This window comes from Theropithecus gelada, chromosome 16 (genome assembly GCF_003255815.1).
Source record: "Theropithecus gelada isolate Dixy chromosome 16, Tgel_1.0, whole genome shotgun sequence".
Taxonomy (NCBI): Eukaryota; Metazoa; Chordata; class Mammalia; order Primates; family Cercopithecidae; genus Theropithecus; species Theropithecus gelada.
In genome coordinates, this window is record NC_037684.1 from 64425991 (window position 1) to 64444786 (window position 18796).

At 52.2% G+C, this 18796-nt stretch overlaps 1 protein-coding gene and 6 non-coding genes across 8 annotated transcripts; 3 read left to right on the top strand and 4 right to left on the bottom strand.

Annotated features, from left to right (window-relative positions):
• The first annotated feature begins 442 nt into the window (after window positions 1-442).
• On the top strand, window positions 443-514 carry TRNAQ-CUG. The gene has a single exon. It is a non-coding gene; the product is annotated as a tRNA-Gln (tRNA).
• Window positions 515-972: 458 nt separating this feature from the next.
• TRNAL-UAG lies at window positions 973-1054 on the bottom strand. Its single transcript has one exon. It is a non-coding gene; the product is annotated as a tRNA-Leu (tRNA).
• A 193-nt stretch (window positions 1055-1247) lies between these two features.
• On the bottom strand, window positions 1248-4716 carry HES7 (hes family bHLH transcription factor 7). Of its 2 annotated transcripts, none has more exons than XM_025363375.1 (4): window positions 4673-4716; window positions 3660-3755; window positions 2971-3058; window positions 1248-2650 (listed from the first exon to the last, which is right to left on the bottom strand). In XM_025363375.1, the coding sequence occupies exons 1-4, from the start codon at window positions 4712-4714 to the stop codon at window positions 2199-2201; spliced, it is 678 nt and encodes a 225-aa protein (XP_025219160.1). In that variant the 5' UTR covers window positions 4715-4716; the 3' UTR covers window positions 1248-2198. The 2 variants fall into 2 exon arrangements, with proteins under 2 accessions (XP_025219160.1, XP_025219159.1); XM_025363374.1 differs by having other exon boundaries at window positions 1628-2665; window positions 4673-4714.
• TRNAR-UCU lies at window positions 1571-1659 on the top strand. Its single transcript is given in 2 exon segments — window positions 1571-1607; window positions 1624-1659. It is a non-coding gene; the product is annotated as a tRNA-Arg (tRNA).
• A 1658-nt stretch (window positions 4717-6374) lies between the features above and the next one.
• TRNAG-GCC lies at window positions 6375-6445 on the top strand. The gene has a single exon. It is a non-coding gene; the product is annotated as a tRNA-Gly (tRNA).
• An 11096-nt stretch (window positions 6446-17541) lies between these two features.
• TRNAS-CGA lies at window positions 17542-17623 on the bottom strand. Its single transcript has one exon. It is a non-coding gene; the product is annotated as a tRNA-Ser (tRNA).
• Window positions 17624-18079: 456 nt separating this feature from the next.
• On the bottom strand, window positions 18080-18153 carry TRNAT-AGU. Its single transcript has one exon. It is a non-coding gene; the product is annotated as a tRNA-Thr (tRNA).
• Window positions 18154-18796: the final 643 nt, after the last annotated feature.

The window sequence follows — 18796 nt, forward strand, 5'->3', positions numbered from 1 at the left end:
AGAAACTTGGTTTCCGCAAAATTCAGCAACTGACGGTGGAGGGTAATAAATATACTTTGAAAACGACATACGCGAGCTGTATTATCGAATTTAAATTTTCTGGTAGCCACATTACAAAGAATAAAAAGAAGCAAGCGAAATTAATTTGACGGATCTATTTTACTTACCCTAATATATCAAAATCTTATTTTAACACATAATCAACATTTTAAAATTATTAATGAAATTTTAAGTCTTTTTGTTTGTACAAAGCCTTCAAAAGAAGATATTTAGCAGCTGGCAATGCATCTGAATTCATATATTTCAAGTGCTCGATAACGGTGTCTACCATATCCAACAGCAGATTTTGTTTTATTTTCGTTTTCTTTCAGTGACGGGTGTGGAAGACACGCAAAATAGAATGTCCAGTAATGCACATAATCATGAGCGCCAGTAAGACGGTGGTTCCATGGTGTAATGGTTAGCACTCTGGACTCTGAATCCAGCGATCCGAGTTCAAATCTCGGTGGAACCTTAATTTTTTTTCTTCAACATCAGCATGTTGCATACTGTTAATTGATTTTCACACAGGAGATACTCCTATGACCCAAGAGAATCCGACCGAAAAAAAAAAAAAAAAGGAAACTAGGACACTACCAGTTATTTGTGCTTTTCCTGCCAGGTGATTGGGTCCTATAACACAGTGTTAGGAGAACATACAACAAATTATTTAAATATCTTGGAAGCTGAGCTAACATTCGAAAACATGTTAAAATAGAGATGTTATGAAGAAAGGAAACGTTGCTTCAGCAGCTACTATCAGGTCTTAGCTTGAGGGATGAATGCAGGAGTATGATCTGTCTGGACGACCAAACACGGAAGATGATGGTGAAACTATTAACAGGGGAATTAATAAAATTACTCTCTGCATGTAAATAGGTAGAACCTAACGGAATTATGTCAGGTGCTTGATCCACCAGAAAAACTCCGGCCTGGCAGCGGTGGGATTCGAACCCACGCCTCCGAAGAGACTGGAGCCTAAATCCAGCGCCTTAGACCGCTCGGCCACGCTACCTGCGTGAAAGCCCGGGCTCCCCGTTGTCCTCCTAAGAGACTAGAAGCAGGGAATGGGGCAAAACTAAGAGTGCCAAACTGATCCATCTCCTTTTCCATATCTTTCAGACTGGAAATGGGGAACCATCGAGACTCTGGACCGCATAGCAGCAGATGGCAGAACAGATAAACGAGAAGAGACAGAAACACACAGAAATTTACAACAAAACTAGTTTATTTGGGTGGGACTACATCTGGGAGTGGGGAGCGCCTGAGCCGGAAGCAGCCCCCAATCGGGCAGCCGGAGCTCTGCACTCGCTCGCTCACCCATTTTCCGTTGTTCTCCCTCCCTGTTTTTTCGACCTATATGCACCCTCGCTCTCACCTGGCTAACATGCTTTGCGCCCGCTCCCTCTACCTGGCTTGGCCTCTGCGATCCAAACCGCGCGCTCCTGGTATGTCCGCCCCCCACTCCCCCAGCCCTGCCCCTTTCCCACTCTAGTACCGGTAAGCTAGAAGATGCCGCCGCCCGCCAGGTGGCTCTGTGGCGCAATGGATAGCGCATTGGACTTCTAGTGACGAATTAGAGCAATTCAAAGGTTGTGGGTTCGAATCCCACCAGAGTCGATTTTATTTCAAATTTTCCTTTTATCCGTTTTTTTCTCCCCCTACCCTATCGCTCTCTTTTTCCACCTGGTTTCTATTTCGATCTCAGTTCCCGCCCTGCTCTCTTCTTTACTTACCTGTCTGCCCCGGGGCTTGGGCCATGGAGAGCAGGACTGAGGGTGGGAGACAGAAGGGAAGGGAAAGTGGGCGTGGACGTCGAGATAAAGGCAGGCCCCTGGCTCGGGGACACACGGGGATTTAATAACCACTTTATTCCATGCACTAGGGACTCGGGAAGGGACTGGGACTGGGCTGGGGGGCAGAGAGAGTACAATCCTAGACGCAAGGAAGAAGTTGGGGCAGGGAAAAGGGACAGGAACCAGGGAAATATATATTTATATAGATACTCTAATATAGACCACATCTCACCCGCGCGCTGAGCCCGCGCGCCCCGCCGCCCTCCCCAACACCTGCTCGCCCGGACGCCCGGGTCCCTCTGCTGCCCTCGGGCTGGAGTCTCTACCCCACCCCTAGACCCCGCCCCCACCACCCCCCAAGGCTCAGGGCCAAGGTCTCCAGAAAGCGGGCGGCGGGGGCGGCGGGGCCTTGGGCGCCCCGTCTTGTCTGTGAGGCGGCGGTGGCGGCGGCAGCAGTCCGGTGAGGGGCGCCGGCGCGCCAGAATCCCCGGCGCGCGGGGAGCAGAGGGATGGGGACCATGCGCAGCGCGGGCTAGGGGGGCCCTGGTGCACTGGGGGGCGCTGGTGCAGCGCGGGGCCAAGGGCCGGTGCGGCGGGGTCCAGGGATGGGCGCGGCGCTGGAGGCCTCGGCTCTACCGGCTTGGGCCGGGGCGGTTTGGGGCGCAGGTAGCCGTGCAGCGCGGAGAAGAGCTGGGCGCGGGCGGCCGGGCTGGCGTCGTGCGCGAAGGCCGCCAAGCGAAGCAGACACTCGCGGAAACCGGACAAGTAGCAGCTGGCGAGCGCCTCGGCGTCCTGGACTGGGGACCGGGGAACCCCTGGAGCCGCGGCGGTGGGTGCGGCCGGCGGGAGCACAGGTGGGCAGGGCAGGGGCCCAGCAGGGGTGAGGGAAGGGGTGGGGCGCAGAGATACCAAGGCCGGACAGGCGCACAGAGACAGGAAGCCAGATGGACGGAGAGAGGGAGAAAATGAGGGAGACACAGAGACAGACACGCGCGGGTGTTATTAACCTCGCCTCGGAGCAGAACCGGCCACTCCCCAAGCCCACCATCCACCGCAGGGCCCGCCCGCTCTGCCCCGGCCGGAGCCTCCTGGCGTCCCCCCTCCCTCCCTCCGCTGCCCCACCCCCGCGCTGTACCCGGGGGCTCCACCCGGCTTCGCTCCCTCAAGTAGCCCACGGCGAACTCCAGTATCTCCGCTTTCTCCAGCTTCGGGTTCCGGAGGTTCTACAGACGGGAGGGGAGGGCGCAGAGACAGAAAGGGGTGGGGAGAAAGGGGGAAAGTGGCAGGGGGAAGAAGGGAGGGGCGGATGCGGGAGCTGGGGGTACCCCCGATCGCATTTGCGCACTGCCCACAGAACGCGCGACCAAATGCGGCGTGGAGATGACCAAGGGAGGTCCTGGCCCACCCCGAGACGAAACTGTCCAACCCGAGGGGATGGAACCAATGCCCAACGCGTGAGGAGGAGATTTGAAACCGCAACCCAGGGAATGAAATTAACCACCCGACAGAACAGAAGCTAGCTGATCAGAAGCTGGTTATGGGGGAGGGGGAAGCGGACAGTTAAGAGACCCAAAGGGTGAAACGGACCGAACCCGGGAGCGAAATTTACAGAACCAGGCGTGAAACTTACAGACCCGAGGGGTGGCGAAGAAGATCGCGTTCTGAGAGCGAGTGGGGGTCTGGGATGGAATTCCAAAGGCGGGACTCGAGTGAGGATGCCTTGGAGCCAGGGTTGCAAACCAAGCATGTGTCCCCACCCCAGTGGGAAGCCCTGGGACGCGGAAACGGGAAGCTTGGGGACCCGGGGCTAGCGGAGGGACTGACCTGGTCCCGGGTCCGCTCCAGCAGCAGCAGCCTCAGCTCTTCCAGGCTGCGGTTGATGCGGTCCCGGCGCCGCTTCTCCACAAGCGGCTTCAGCATCTGCGACCAGCGGGAAAAGGAGAGCGGGCCGACCGGACCGAGACTCAGCGCGGCCGCGCCGGCGTCGGATCCCGCCGCTGGGAGAGCCCGGCTTCCACCCCGGCCCCAAGACCCCAGATTGCCTAGGGTCGACCCCATTCGATCCCTCTCCGCCCCTCCTCCCAATGCCCCTAGATCAGTTTCTGTAGCTCGCCTCCCCGGATCTTCGCATTCTCCTCTCTCAGTCTCGTCCTCCCTCCTCCCCTCTCTGTGTCTCTCCTCCTCTTTTCTCTCTACGTCTCCGTCTCGTGCAGTTTCTCTCTGTCTCAGTGGAGAACTTTGGGAACCCTCTGCGCGCAGGCACGTGCGCCGCACGGTGCCAGGCTCAGAGCTGGCGGCCCTGAGTATAGAAAGGGAGATACCTAGCGCGACCGCACCGCCTCTTCTCCCTCAAAACCCTCCAGGCCGTCACCTTCTCCACTGGTTCTCCTAAAATCTTCCACCAGTGTGGGGCCTCTGGAACCAACGCCCCGGGGCCTTCTCTACAAGACCGTCTTGGGCCAACCCCGCCCGCCTCACAGCCAGCGTAGAGCAAGAGACTATCCTCTTCTCTTTTCGTTCCCACCCTCCTCCCTTGGCTCTGCCTTCTACTTGCTTATTTTACTCCGACACCGGCTCCCTCCCCAGGCCACAAGGTGCCGACCCCCATTACCGAGACCCCTAGTCCTATGTTTCCGCCGCCCACTCAGGTCTGGCTCTGACCCCTGTCCCCTTCTTCATATTTTGCAGCTTCCTCTCCAGCTCCTGGCTCCTGGAGTCCTGGAGCACGGCTCCCCTTCCACCCCTGCGTCCCCAGTCTCTCTCCAGACCGACGGCGTCAGGGGCCCAGTCCCCTGGCCAAACCAGGGACCTCTGCTCCCTCCCCTCCCGCCTCTCACCTTGGGGCCGTCCCTATTCTCAGCTCGATCCCGGGTGACCATTGCTCCTCCGGACCCTGGTGTGGACCGGGTCCCTGCTCGCCTGGAGCCTTATATTCCGTGGCCCCAGGGTAGGAGGGATAGGACCCGACCCCGCCCCCTTCGGCACCCGGATTCTGCCCCTCTAGGACCCGGCACGAGGCTCCCGGAAAGAGGAGGAGTGAAGGGGGGAGGGGAAGTAGAGAAACTGGCCTGGGAGTGTGGGAAGTGAGGGGTGAATGGGGGCACTGGCTGGTTTATGGACCATAAGGCTGTATAAGGAGGCGGAACCCAGCTGAAGGCAGGAGGTTATTAGGGGCAGAGCTCGCTTGGGGATGAAATTCAGAGTTCCTCCAGAATTGCAGCTTTGTCGGAGACTTACTGTACCCTCACTAACCCTGAAACAGAAGTTAGCACCTCTCAGCCCCCAGGCTGAATTTTATACATCATCTCCGAGTTCGCTTCCTAGTCGAGACAGGGAGCAACCCGAGTGTGCTGGGTGAATCCGTCCGACTCAACCAAAGCTCTGCCAGGAGGTTGGAGAGGCGCTCTGTTCTGTCTAAGCCAGTTACATTCAAGTCCCCGAACATCTGCGCGCCCACTGTGCGGACAGGGCACTGGTCTAGGCTCGGGCGAGTCATAGTGAGATACGCAGGAGAGACCCAGCTTATCCCTGCAGTAGCTAATGGAAAAGACCACGTGACACTAAGTAGCTGTTACAGAAGCCCAGTGAAAGAGGTGCTCCGGGAAAAGGTCTCCTTGAGGATGGCTGGACTGAGGAGGAACCTCAAGGCAGAGGGAGCAAGTCTTTGAAACATAGGTAGGAGTGGAGAGGTCTTTCCACTTACAGCACAAGTATTTGATTCAAAACTAGTCATAGGAGATTCAGGAGTGTGGCTGATGGGACACCTCACGCAAGTGTGCCCGCATTGCTTGCTTCTGGAGGCCCCTGGTGACTGTAGGGTAGCAGGGAGCAGGCAGTTTTACTAAGGGGAAAGCAAGGGATACAGAAAAGGGATCAACACCCACCTCAAACCAAGAACATGACCCTCCGCAGAACGATGCCTGACCACTCGGGGGCTTCGGGACAAAGTGCCTGAGAAGATAAATCAGAAACTGAACGGGACAGCCAGGTTGCCAGGGATAAAGACACGGAAAGACAGGGTTGCAGACCGAGACGGAAGATAGCTGTGAAGTCAGAGACCAGTGGGGATTCCTCCAAGCCCTCCCAACGGCCCTCCGCACCTTGGTTTTGTAACGGAGCCTTTCTTGCTGTAGCCAGAGCCTAGAGAGGCACAGACCTTGAGGAGGGAGCTCCCATTTGGGATCAGGGCCCCCAGCACATCCCCCCTCTCCGTCCCTCAGCCAAATGGGAACGCAAATGTGTGGCCCCAACAGCCCCCGCTGCCCCCCTCCTTGGGAACCTGGGCTCGGGCTGAATTTTTCTCACCTGCACGCGAGGCTGGGGGCCCCAGGCTGTTCGCACCCGGGTGTGGGGCCGCCCCTGGCCATATGGGGCGGCTTTATGGCCCGGTGGCCGGATCCGGACGAGAGGAAGGATGACCTGGCGCTCCACCCACGTCAACTATTCGGGACCAGTTCCCTGGCCTACACAGTTGCCTGTCCGGGTCGGCCTCAACCTCTTACGACCTCAGATAGTCTCCTGGCACACTCCAGAAGTCACGCATTGGTGGTTCAGTGGTAGAATTCTCGCCTGCCACGCGGGAGGCCCGGGTTCGATTCCCGGCCAATGCAAGAGCCTTATTTTCTCCTCTCCAAAGAGAGGATAATACATTTGGTAGTATCTAAAAAGCATCTTTTCACTTAATTTCTGCCAAATATAAATCTTAGCCTTTTGACTATAGCAGAGTTTGCAGCCCCAGGCCTACACCCTGATTCCGCACGCCCTCACTCTCCCCTCCTCCCAGCCTGGGGGTCCTGCATTCTCCACACTCCTCCCTCCGCTCCCCGCCCGCACCTCCACAGGCGTGACCCTGAGAAAGGACACAGTGCTCGGATCCCTGCCCCGGGGGTCCTCTCGGCCCCCCGCGGGGGAGGGGCCAGGTCTTCCCGCCCCCTACTCTAAATCCCTTGTTCTTTCCACCTCTCTTCCTCTGTTATTTTCCGTTCTCTCTGAAGCACGCTTCCTTTTCTTAAGTCTATGGGTCTGTGCCTTTTTTGTCTAGCCTCCTTTCTGGGTCTCTGAGTGCCCCTTAGCTTCTCCATCTCTGTATCTCTCACGTTCTTTCCAGATCTTCAGCGACTTCTACCCTGGGTCTCTCTGGGTGTCGGTGGTCTCGTTCCTCCGCATCTCTGATTCCGCGTCTCTCCGGTCTCTTGGCTTCTGCATCTCCGCCTCTGGCTCTTTCGGGTCTCTGGTATCTCATCGTCTCTCCGAGTCTCTGTCGCCTCCCGGGACTCTGCGCTCCCACGCTCCTGCCATCCCCTGGGAAGCTCGCTAACACCTCCGGGTTCCTGCCACCTCCCCTCCCCGCCCCTTCCCGGCCGCTTTGATCCCGCACGCGTCGGGCCCGAGGGCGGGCGGGCAGGCGCAACGCCACCTGCGGCGACCACTTGTGAGCAGGGCGGGGCGGAGCGGCGGGGCGGGGCGGCGAGGCTCCCCATGGTCCGCTCCCTTCCGGCGCGCTACGCCTCCCTCTGCTCGCCGCCTCCTCCTGGCTCTGTCCGCGGTAGCTGCCGGGACCTGTGGGCTCGGGGCTTAGGTTCGCTGAGTGAATCTTTGTCTCGGTCTTAGTCTATCTGGGTCTCTCTCTGTGGAACTCACCCTGGAGCTCTCTCTCCCGTTTCCTTCAGCCTGTTTTATTTGCTCCAGGGTCTGGATCTCTGTCTCGTCCTCGGATTGTATCTGTGACTGCCAATGCTCTCTTCTTAGCTCTAGGTAGTAACTGTGGCCTCCAGAAGGAAACTGTTGTTTAAAAAAACAAAAAACAAAAACAACAACAAAAAAAAAAAAAAAAAAAAAACACGTGCATCTATCTATATGCCTGTGTGCGCAGCTGCTGGATTTATTCGGTCAGCCCATATTTATTGGGTGCCTCCCGTGTGCTGAGTACTGGAAGGAGTACATTGGGTCTGGGCCTTCCTGAAGCTTACGTTACAATGGGAAAGACAGACAGTAACTGCGAAAGCAAAAAATAACGTAAGATAGCGTCAGATGGTTATGAGGCTGTGGAAAGAAAACAACAACAACAAAACAAAAACAAAACAAAACAAAAGGGTCATGGCGATGACTTGAAAGTGAAGGGCTACTTTACTCTGGGTGGTCAGAGACAGCCTCTGTGAAGAGTTGATATTTGATGCCAGCGTAGTCAGCAGCCTTGAGTCCAGGCAAAGGGAACTGCAAGTACGGGCTCTGAGGCAGGAGAGCTATTTGCTGGTGGGAGCTAGAGAAAGAGGTCCAGCGAACCCGGGATGGAGAATTTGCAGAGTGGCAGAGATCAGATTGGAGAGTCAGGCGTAGGCCATCTCACAGGATCTTGGAGAGTGTTGAAGGGGTTTGGATTTGATAGTCTAAGGGCAATTGGAAGCTAGTGGAGGATTTTCATTAGGAAAGTTATATTCTCTGACTTATGTTTTAAAAGATCACTTCGGGACCGGGCGCGGTGGCTCATGCCTGTAATCCGCGCACTTTGGTACACCGAGGCAGGTGGATCACCTGATTTCAGGAGTTCGAGACCAGGCTGCCATCATGGCGAAACCCTGTGTCCACTAAAAATACAAAAATTAGCCGGGCGTGGCGGCACACGCCTGTAATTCCAGCTACTCGGGAGACTGAGGCAGGAGAATCGCTTGAACCTGGGAGGCGGAGTTTGCAATAAGTCGAGATCGCACCACTGCACTCCAGCCTGGGTAACAGAGCAAGACTCCGTCTCAAAATAATGATAATAATAATAATAAATCACTTTGGACCGGACGCTGTGGCTCACGCCTGTAATCCCAGCACTTTGGGAGGCTGAGGCGGGAGGATCGCTTGAGCCCAGGAGTTCGAGACCAGCCTGGCCAACATGGCAAAACCCCGTCTCTACTAAAAATACAAAAATTAAACGGGAGTGATGGCGTGTGCCTGTAATCCCAGCTACTCCTGAGGCTGAGGCAGGAGAATCGCTTGAACCTGGGAGGCGGAGGTTGCAGTGAGCCTTAATCGTGCCACTGCACTCCAGCCTGGGCGACAAACCCAGACTCTGTCTCAATGAAAAAAAAATAAAGAAAAAAGAAAAAAAAATTAGTCAGGGGTGATGGTGCGCGTCTGAGTGGGGAGGTTGCAGTGAGCCAAGATTGCGCCACTGCTCTCCAGCCTGGGCGAGACTCTAGACAGAGATATACAGATAGATAGATAGATAGATAGATAGATAGATAGATAGATAGATAGATAGATAAAATTAAAAGATCGCTCTTGTTGCTATTTGGAGAATGAAGGCAGAGGGCTCATTTGGGGGCCGGAGCAGTCTTCTAGGCAATGCCTTGAGGTGGTGGTGAGAAGAGAAAACATGAAGGGGTTAACTCCTAGATCTTTGTCTTAGGTACAGTCATGCATTGCTTAACGTGTGGATATATTCAAAGAAATGCGTTGCTAGGCAATTTCATTATTCAAATATCACAGAGTGTAGTGATGCAAACCTACATGGTAGAGCCTTCTACACACCTAGGTTACACTGTGTAGCTTATTGTGCTCCTAAGCTACCCGTACAGCTACAGCATGGTACTGTACTGAATACTGCAGGCAACTGTACACAATGGTAAGTATTTGTGTACCTCAAAGGTAACGCATGGCACTACAATGTTATGATAGCTATGCGATCTTTAGGTGATATTTTTTTTTCTTTTTTTTTTTTTTTTTTTTTTGAGTCGGGGTCTCACTCCGTTGTCCAGGCTGGAGTGCAGTGGGGTGGTCCGGCTCACTGCTACCTCTGCCTCCCGGGTTCAGGCGATTATCTTGCCTCAGGCTCCCAAGTAGCTGGGATTACAGACTGGTGCCACCACACCCGGCTAATTTTTGTATTTTTAGTAGAGATGGGGTTTCACCATGTTGGTGAGGCTGGTCTCAATCTCCTGACCTCGTGATCCGCCAGCCTCGGCCTCCCAAAGTGCTGGAATTACGGGCGTGAGCCACCACGCCCGGGGATAAGGAATTTTTTTAGCCCCATTATAATCTCGCTCTTGTTGCCCAGGATGGAGTGCAATGCTGGGATCTCGGCTCAGAGTGCAACCTCTGCCTCCCGGGTTCAAGCCATTCTCCTGCCTCAGCCTCTTGAGTAGCTGGGATTACAGGCGTTAGCCACCACTCCCGGCTAATTTTTGAATTTTTAGTAGAGACGAAATTTCACTATGTTGGCCGGGCTGGTATGGAACTCCGGACATCAGGTGATCTGACCACTTCGGCCTCCCAAAGTGCTGGGATTACAGGCGTGAGTCATTGCGTCCGGCAATCCTCATTATAATCATATATATGTGTGTGTGTATATATGTATATATGTGTATACATACATGTGTATATATACATATATGTATATATGTATACACACGTGTATACATACATGTGTATATGGTACACACATATATACACATATACATATATACACATACATGTGTATATAGTACACATATACAGTACACATATATATACAGTACACATATATACACACATATATACATATATACACATAGCCGGTAGAGTGTCCCAGCTTCCCTTCCCCCATTGCGAAGTCTCCCCAGTCCTGGTTTCCAAGACTTAGCTCCTCCCTCTTCAGTTCTTCAAAAGGAAGGCTGGTTTCCTGGGAGCCCCTGGGCCCTGGGTAGAGGGAGTTCCTGGAGGGTTGAGTCCTGGGGCATTGGGGGTTGGGCAGTAGGAGGACCAGGACCCTGGGCCAAGGAAAGACCAGGATAGATGCTCTCCAGGCCCACAAGGCAAACTTCAGGTCTTGCCCTGCTCCGCTTGCCTTGGGTGGCAAAATCAAAGAAAAGAGAAGGGGCAGCACAGACCCAGGCAGAGAAAACAGGGCAGTGAAACCACTTAAGGAACTTAAAGCCCTGCAGACACAAAAGGTCTGGATCCCTGAACCTCCTTTATTCTTCAGCACATATTTACAGGGTGCATACTGTGGGCCTCCATCTGTCCTGGGCCCTGGGGATATAGTCCCAAAAGAAACAGGCAATGATCTCTGCCCTTACAAGTCATACATTCTCCTAGGGGACACAGTCAATGTACGTTATACAAAGCACATCATTTGTTAGATGGTGCTATAGAAATAAATTAAACATGGGCAGGGCGCGGTGGTTCACGCCTGTAATCCCAGCACTTTGGAAGGCCAAGGCGGGCGGATCACCTGAGGGCAGGAGTTCGAGACCAGCCTGTCCAACATCATGAAACCCCATCTCTACTAAAAATACAAAAAGTAACCGGGCATGTTGGCGGGCACCTGTAGTCCCAGCTACTCGGGAGGCTGAAGCAGGAGAATAACTGGAACTCGGAAGGTTAAGGTTACAGGGAGCCAAGATCCCACCACTGCACTCCAGCCTGGGCGACAGAGCTAGACTTCTTCTCAAAAAACAAAAAAAAAAAGGCCAGGCGCGGTGGCTCACGCCTGTAATCCCAGCACTTTGGGAGGCCGAGGCGGGCAGATCACGAGGTCAGGAGCTTGAGACCACGGTGAAACCCCGTCTCTACTAAAAAAAAGTACAAAAAATTAGCCAGACGCGGTGGTGGGCACCTGTAGTCCCAGTTACTCGGGAGGCTGAGGCAGGAGAACGGAGTGAACCCGGGAGGCAGAACTTGCAGTGAGCCAAGACTGCGCCACTGTACTCCAGCCTGGGCGACAGAGAGAGACTCCGTCTCCAAAAAAAAAAAAAGAAAGAAAGAAAAAGAAAAGAAAAAAGCAAGCAGAGAAGGGGAGTGGAGAGTGAGAATTGTAATTTTAGATGTCATCAGGGATGATCAGCAAAGGATTCACTGAGAAGACAAAATTTAAGTGATGACTGGGCAGGTTATGGGATAACTGGGGAAGAACGTTTCAGGCAGAGGGAACTGCTAGCACAAAAGCCCTGAGGTGACAATATGTCTGGCATTTTCAGACTTTCAGAAATTTGTCAAGAATAGTACAAAGAATATTGATTGATTGATTGATTGATTGATTGAGACAGGGACTCGCTCTGTTGCCTAGGCTGGAGTGCAGTGCTGCCATTATAGCTCACTGCAGCCTTGAACTGTTGGGCTCAAGTGATCCTCCTCAGCCTCCCAAGTAGCTAGGACTGCAGGTGTACACCGCAAGGCCTGGCTAGTTTTTTTTATTTTTTGTAGAGATGGGGATCTCACTATGTTGCCCAGGCTGGTGTAGAACTCCTGGGCTCAACGAATCCTCCAAAACTGTGGGATTTGCACAGGCAGGAGCCACTGCGCTTTATTTATTTATACCAGTATTGATTTTGGGTTTTTATTTTATTCAATTATTATAATCCATCACAATCTTTATTTTAATGCTCAAATTGTCCCAGATTTAGCCAATGGGCGCCCCTTTGGCTGCAGACCCTAGCTGCTGTGTCTTTTTTGATACATACCAAATATTCTTTAGCATTTCTTTATATTCCGGCGCAACAAAATGTTCCAAAATGTCCCCAGTCCTGGAATCAACCTCTTCTTTTTTTTTTTTTTTTAGAGGGAGTCTCTCTCCCTGTCGCCCAGGCTGGAGTGCAGTGGCACTAAGGAAGGAGAGCACTACTACTCCTGCTACCCTCCTCCCCCCACCTTGCCTAGTTCAAAGACAGGAGAAAAGAGAGAGAGAAACAAAAGTAAGATAAATAGCCAGACAACCTTGGCACCACCACCCAGTCCTAGGAGTTAAACAAAGTAATAATAATAACATCAATGCCTGGCCTAAACTACTTGTGTTATCTGTAAATTCCAGACACTGTATGAAAAAAAGCATTGTAAAACTTTTTTTTAGCTGATGCATGTAGCCCCCAGTCATGTTTCCCACGCTTGCTTGATTTATCACGACCCTTTCACATGGACCCCTTAAAGTTGTAAGCCTTTAAAAAGGCCAAGTATTTCTTTCTCAGGGAGCTCGGCTCTTTTTTTTTTTTTTTTTTTTTTTTTTTTTTTTTTTTTTTTTTGAGACGGAGTCTGGCTCTGTCGCCCGGGCTGGAGTGCAGTGGCCGGATCTCAGCTCACTGCAAGCTCCGCCCCCCGGGTTTACGCCATTCTCCTGCCTCAGCCTCCCGAGTAGCTGGGACTACAGGCGCCCGCCGCCTCGCCCGGCTAGTTTTTTGTATTTTTTAGTAGAGACGGGGTTTCACCGTGTTCGCCAGGATGGTCTCGATCTCCTGACCTCGTGATCCGCCCGTCTCGGCCTCCCAAAGTGCTGGGATTACAGGCTTGAGCCACCGCGCCCGGCCGGGAGCTCGGCTCTTAAGACGCGAGTCTGCCGATGCTCCCGGCCGAATAAAAAACCTCTTCCTTCTTTAATCCGGTGTCTGAGTTGTTTTGTCTGCGGCTGGTCCTGCTACAGCAGGATCTTGTCTCACTGTGAGCTCCGCCTCCAGGGTTCACACCATTCTCCTGTCTCAGCCTCCCAAGTACCTGGGACTACAGGCGCCTGCCACCACGCCCGACTAATTCTTTTTTTTTTTTTTTGGTATTTTTAATAGAGACGGGGTTTCACCGTGTTAGCCAGGATGGTCTCGATCTCCTGATCTCGTGATCTGCCCGCCGCAGCCTCCCAGAGTGCTGGGAATACAGGCGTGAGCCACCGCGCCCGGCCAGAATCAACCTCTTCTCTAAGAAGTCCTGGTTCATTTTAGCAAAGAATGGCATTTAGTAACCAAGATCTGGGGCTTTTAGCGTGGGATATCATTGTTTCTAGGCTCACTCAGTGGACAGAGCTAGGAAATATGTGTGTGTATATGTTGTGTATGTGTATATATTTATTTCTATATCTGTACACATAAAAACCATGAATTCATATTGATACCTCCATTAGAAGACTTCAAAGAGAAATGACAGAATCTGATTTATTTTTGTTTGTTTGTTTGTTTGTTTTTGAGAGGGAGTCTCACTCTGTTGCTCAGGCTGGAGTGCAGTGGCTCAATCTCAGCTCTCTGCAACCTCCGCCTCCCAGGTTCAAACGATTCTTCTACCTCAGCCTCCCGAGTAGCTGGGACTATAGGCGCCTGCCACCATGCCCAGCTAATTTTTGTATTTTTAGTAGAGACAGGGTTTCACCCTGTTGACTAGGCTGGTCTTGAACTCCTGACCTCGTGATCCACCCGTCTTGGCCTCCCAGGTGCTGGGATTACAGGTGTGAGCCACTGCGCCGGGTCCTTGATTTATGTTTTAAAAGGATCAATCTACCCAGTATATTAAGAGTAGAGGCCAGTTGGGCGTGGTGGCTCACACCTGTAATCCCAGCAGTTTGGGAGGCTGAGGCGGGAGGATCACGAGGTCAAGAGATCGAGACCATCCTGGCCAACATGGTGAAACCCCGTCTCTACTAAAAACACAAAAATTAGCCAGGTGTGGTGGTGCATGCCTGTAGTCCCAGCTAGTTGGGAGGCTGAGGCAGGAGAATTGCTTGAACCTGGGAGGCGGAAGTTGCAGCGAGCCAAGATCGCAGCCACTGCACTCCAACCTAGGCCACAGAGCAAGACTCCCTCTCTCAAAAAAAAAAAAAAAAAAAAGTAGAGGCCAGGAGTGGTGGTTCACGCCTGTAATCACAGCACTTTGGGAGGCTGAGGGGTGGGGGGGCAGATCACTTGAGGTCAGGAGTTCGAGACCAGCCTGGGCAACATGGTGAAACCCCATCTCTACTAAAAATACAAAATTTAGCTGGGCATGGTGGTGCACGCCTATAGTCCCAGCTACTTGGGAGGCTGAGGCACGAGAATTGCTTGAACTCAGGAGGCTGCAGTGAGCCCAGATCATGCCACTGCACTCCAGTCTGGGAGGCAGAGCAAGACCCTGCCTCAAAAAAAAGTAGACTGTCATGGAACTAGCCAGGAAATAACTTAGGGGGGTATTGCAATAATCTAGGTGAGAGATGAGGGTGGCTTGGACCATGGTGAAATGGTGAAGGTCATGGCAAATAGTCAAATGTTAGACTTTTTTTCTTTTTTGTTCAAGACAGGGTCTCATTCTATCACCCAGGCTAGAGTTCAGTGGTGTAATCACTGCTCACTGCAACCTCGGCCTCCTGGGCTCAAGTGATCCTCCCTCCTCAGCCTCCCAAGTAGCTAGGACAACAAGCATGCTCAGCTAATTTTTTTTTTTTTTTTCCCCACAGAGACTGGGGTCTTGTTATGTTGCTCAGGCTGGTCCTGAACTCCTGGACTCAAGGAATCTTCCTGCCTTGGCCATCCAAAGTGCTGGGATTACAGGCGTGAGCCATCACACCTGGCCCTAACATATTTTAAATAGAAATTGCTCATTCGATGTAGAGTGGGAGAGAAAGAGAACAATCAGGGATAATACTAAGGTTTTTAGTCTAAACAACTGAAGGAATGGAATTTCCATTTACTGAGATGAAAGGGCCACAGGTGAAGAAGGTTTGGAGAAGAAGCCTAGGAGTTTGATTTGCACTTTTGTTTTTTGGGGGGTTTTTTTGTTTGTTTTTTGGGTGTTTTTTTTGTTTTGGTTTGTTTTGGTTTTTTTTGAGACGGAGTTTCACCCTTTTTGCCCAGGCTGGAGCGCAATGGCCCGATCTCGGCTCACCACAACCTCTGCCAGGTTCAAGTGATTCTCCTGCCTCAGCCTCCCCAGTAGCTGGGATTACAGGCGTTTGCCACCACGACCGGCTACGTTTCTATTTTTAGTAGAGACGGGTTTCTCCCTGTTGGTCAGGCTAGTCTGGAACTTCCGACCTCAGGTGATCCGCCCGCCTTGGCCTCCCAAAGTGCTGGGATTACAGGCACAAGACACCGCGCCAGGCCTTGGTTTGCCCATTTTAAGTTTGTGATCTGTATTAGGTTTCCAAGTGTAGATGGTATGTGGGCAATAATATATAAGCATCTGTAATTCAGGGAAGAGTTCTGGAGCTGGAGATGAAAATCTGGGGCCGGGCGCGGTGGCTCAAACCTGTAATCCCAGCACTTTGGGAGGCCGAGACGGGCGGATCACAAGGTCAGGAGATCGAGACCATCCTGGCTAACATGGTGAAACCCTGTCTCTACTAAAAATACAAAAAAACTAGCCGGGCGAGGTGGCGGGCGCCTGTAGTCCCAGCTACTCGGGAGGCTGAGGCAGGAGAATGGCGTAAACCCGGGAGGCGGAGCTTGCAGTGAGCTGAGATCCGGCCACTGCACTCCAGCCTGGGCGACAGAGCGAGACTCCGTCTCAAAAAAAAAAAAAAAAAAAAAAAAGAAAATCTGGGATGTATGAATCTATTACCTGATATGTAAAGCCACGAAACTGGAAATGACCAAGGTAGTGGGTACAGATAGAGAAGAGGCTGGAAAATTGAGCCTTGGGAACAGTCCAACATTCAGAGATCCAGAAGGTGAGGAACCAGCAAAGCAGTCTGAGAATAAGCTGCTGATGAAGTAGAAGGAATATCAGAAGGGCGTAGCGTCCTAGAAGGCAAGCGAAGAGTGTTTCTAATGGAAGAGTAAGCATCGGTATCAACTGCAGCTAAGTAATGGTCACTAGATTTAGCAATGTGATGGTCATTCGGCAACCTTAACAACGGCAACTTTGATGGGGGCGGGGGACACATGATTAGAAAGCGTCCAAAGGAGAGTGGGAAGATAGAATTGGATAACTTGCTCTGTTTGCTGTAGAAGGGAGTAGAGAAATTGAGTAGTAGCTGGACGGGCGTGTGGGGTCAAGATAGCTTTTGTTGGCTTGCTTCTAAACTGGGAGAAATTCGTGTTTGTAGGCTGATGAGAAAAATCAAGTAGAGAGGGAATTTTTTTTTTTTTTTTTTTTTTTTTTTTTTTTGAGATGGAGTTTTGCTATTGTTACCCAGGCTGGAGGGCAATGGCGCGATCTCGGCTCACTGCAACTTTCGCCTCCCAGATTCAAGTGCTTCTCCTGCCTCAGTCTCCCGAGTAGCTGGGAATACAGGCGTGCGCCAGCCACCACGCCCTGCTAATTTTGTATTTTTAGTAGAGATGGGGTTTCACTGGTCTAGGACTCCTGACCTCAAGTGATCCACTCGTCAAGCCTCCCAAAGTGCTGAGATTACATGCGTGAGCCACTGCGCCCGGCTGAGAGGGAAAATTTGATGGTATAGGAAAAAAAGCAGTGTCCTTGCTTGAGTGGGCCGGGGGGATGGGAAATCTAGTAAAAGTAGGGGTTGGCTTTAGATGGAAGCATTCATCTACAATAATGAGGGAAAAGAAGAGTATGTGGTCACAGACTCAACTAGGTAGGTAGGTAGGTAGGTAGGTAGGTAGGTAGGTAGGTAGGTAGGTAGGTAGGTAGGTAGGTAGGTGCGATGTGAATGTTGATGGGAAACTCCGGAAGGCTTTATTTTCTCAGTGAATCAGGAAGTAGAAGATGAGGGACGATGAAGAAGGGATTCGCAGTTTGAGGTAAGGGTAGGAATGAAGCAGTCGCATAGGAGAGTAGGAGAGTGAATGAATTGGGGGGAAGTAACGATTGCTGAGTAGCCCTAAGGAGCCACCTGAGCGTGGTGGCGTTAGGAAGTGAAATCGGCAGTAAAAAGGCTTTTGCAGGTCGACAGGAGTATGAGACTCGCAAGAGGGCGCTCGCGGGCTGGACCCTGACGGCCGAGTCCCTGAGATTCTCAAAATAACGCGGGAGATTCTCCAAGGAAAGAACTAGAAAACAAACTGCTTTTTCTTTCTCCAGAGACCGAGATACCTATTACCAAAAGTACTAACGCTGTGAGCAGGATTCGAACCTGCGCGGGGAGACCCCATTGGATTTCGAGTCCAACGCCTTAACCACTCGGCCATCACAGCCGCGTGCGGGCTCGCCCCTGCGCAACTATAGCTGCCTATCAACACGCCCGCCTCCAGCCGGCTCCACCCACGCTGCCTCGAGACGCCAGCGCTAGTGCGCCTCGGGTCGGTGGCGCAGACCATGCCTTCTCTCCAGCAGCCGTTAGCGGCCCCGCTGGAGTGGCAGCTTTCCCATTCTCCCTCTCCTACCCGAGCATAGGATGGAAACAAAACGGGCCCAAATCCGAGCCCTGTCTTCCATACCCTTGAGGACAGACCCTGAGATGCCTACTTCGTGCTACTTCATGAAAGCGAAGTGAGAATCTGTAGCTTCCAAAACACACTAAAAGTGCAGGGGAACGGAGGCCCAAAGACGGATTGGCTTGTAAGAAGAATCTTTCTTAAAACCACACAGAAACGCACTTTGAAAGTGGAGAAGTGCACTTGCAGCAATAATATATCACTCCCCACCAACTCAGGCACCGCTGGGATTCGAACCCAGGATCTCCTGTTTACTAGACAGGCGCTTTAACCAGCTAAGCCACAGCGCCGGGATAAAGTAGATGTGCCTCAAAATAAATCAACTGTGAGCGGGTGACAGTAAGTGACAATCAGTAAATAAGTGTCTGCAGTGGTTCTTCAGCGACTCATCCCTTCCTAAGCTACCTCTTCCTTTTCAGGTTCTGAGCCAGAGAGTTAATGCTTTGCTCCTCCATTCTTCCAAACCTTTGGGGCCAATTCAACCATGAGTGAGCACATGACTCCATGTGTCCCTTAGCTACCTAGACTGACCTCTCTGTGCAGTGACCAAGAAGCCAAGGAAGGCCAGGCAAGGTGGCTCACGCCTGTAACCCCAGCACTTTGCGAGGCCGAGGCGGGCAGATCACCTGAGGTCAGGAGTTTGCGACCAGACTGAACAATGGTGAAACCCCATCTCTAATTTGTACTAAAAATACAAAATTAGCCGGGGATGGTGGTGGACACTATAATCCCAGCTACTCGGGAGGCCGAGGCAGGAGAATCGCTTGAACCCAGGAGGCGCAGGTTGCAGTGAGCCGAGATGGCGTCATTGCACTGCAGCTGGGTAACAGAGTGAAATTTCGTCTTTTTTTATTTAAAAAAGGAAGCCAAGGAAGACAAACACCCTCGAATACCTCAAGGCACGACGGGGTTAAGCGGGCTTCCTCTGCCTCG

What these genes read in the sequence shown, in the direction of transcription:
- HES7 (XM_025363374.1), bottom strand. Translation starts at nt 4,714, where the DNA reads ATGGTCACCCGGGATCGAGCTGAGAATAGGGACGGCCCCAAG. An exon ending in AGAATAGGGACGGCCCCAAG is followed by an intron (nt 3,756 to 4,672) that starts GTGAGAGGCGGG and finishes CGCTGGTCGCAG; the next exon opens with ATGCTGAAGCCGCTTGTGGA. An exon ending in AAGCCGGGTGGAGCCCCCGG is followed by an intron (nt 2,666 to 2,970) that starts GTACAGCGCGGG and finishes CGGCCGCACCCA; the next exon opens with CCGCCGCGGCTCCAGGGGTT.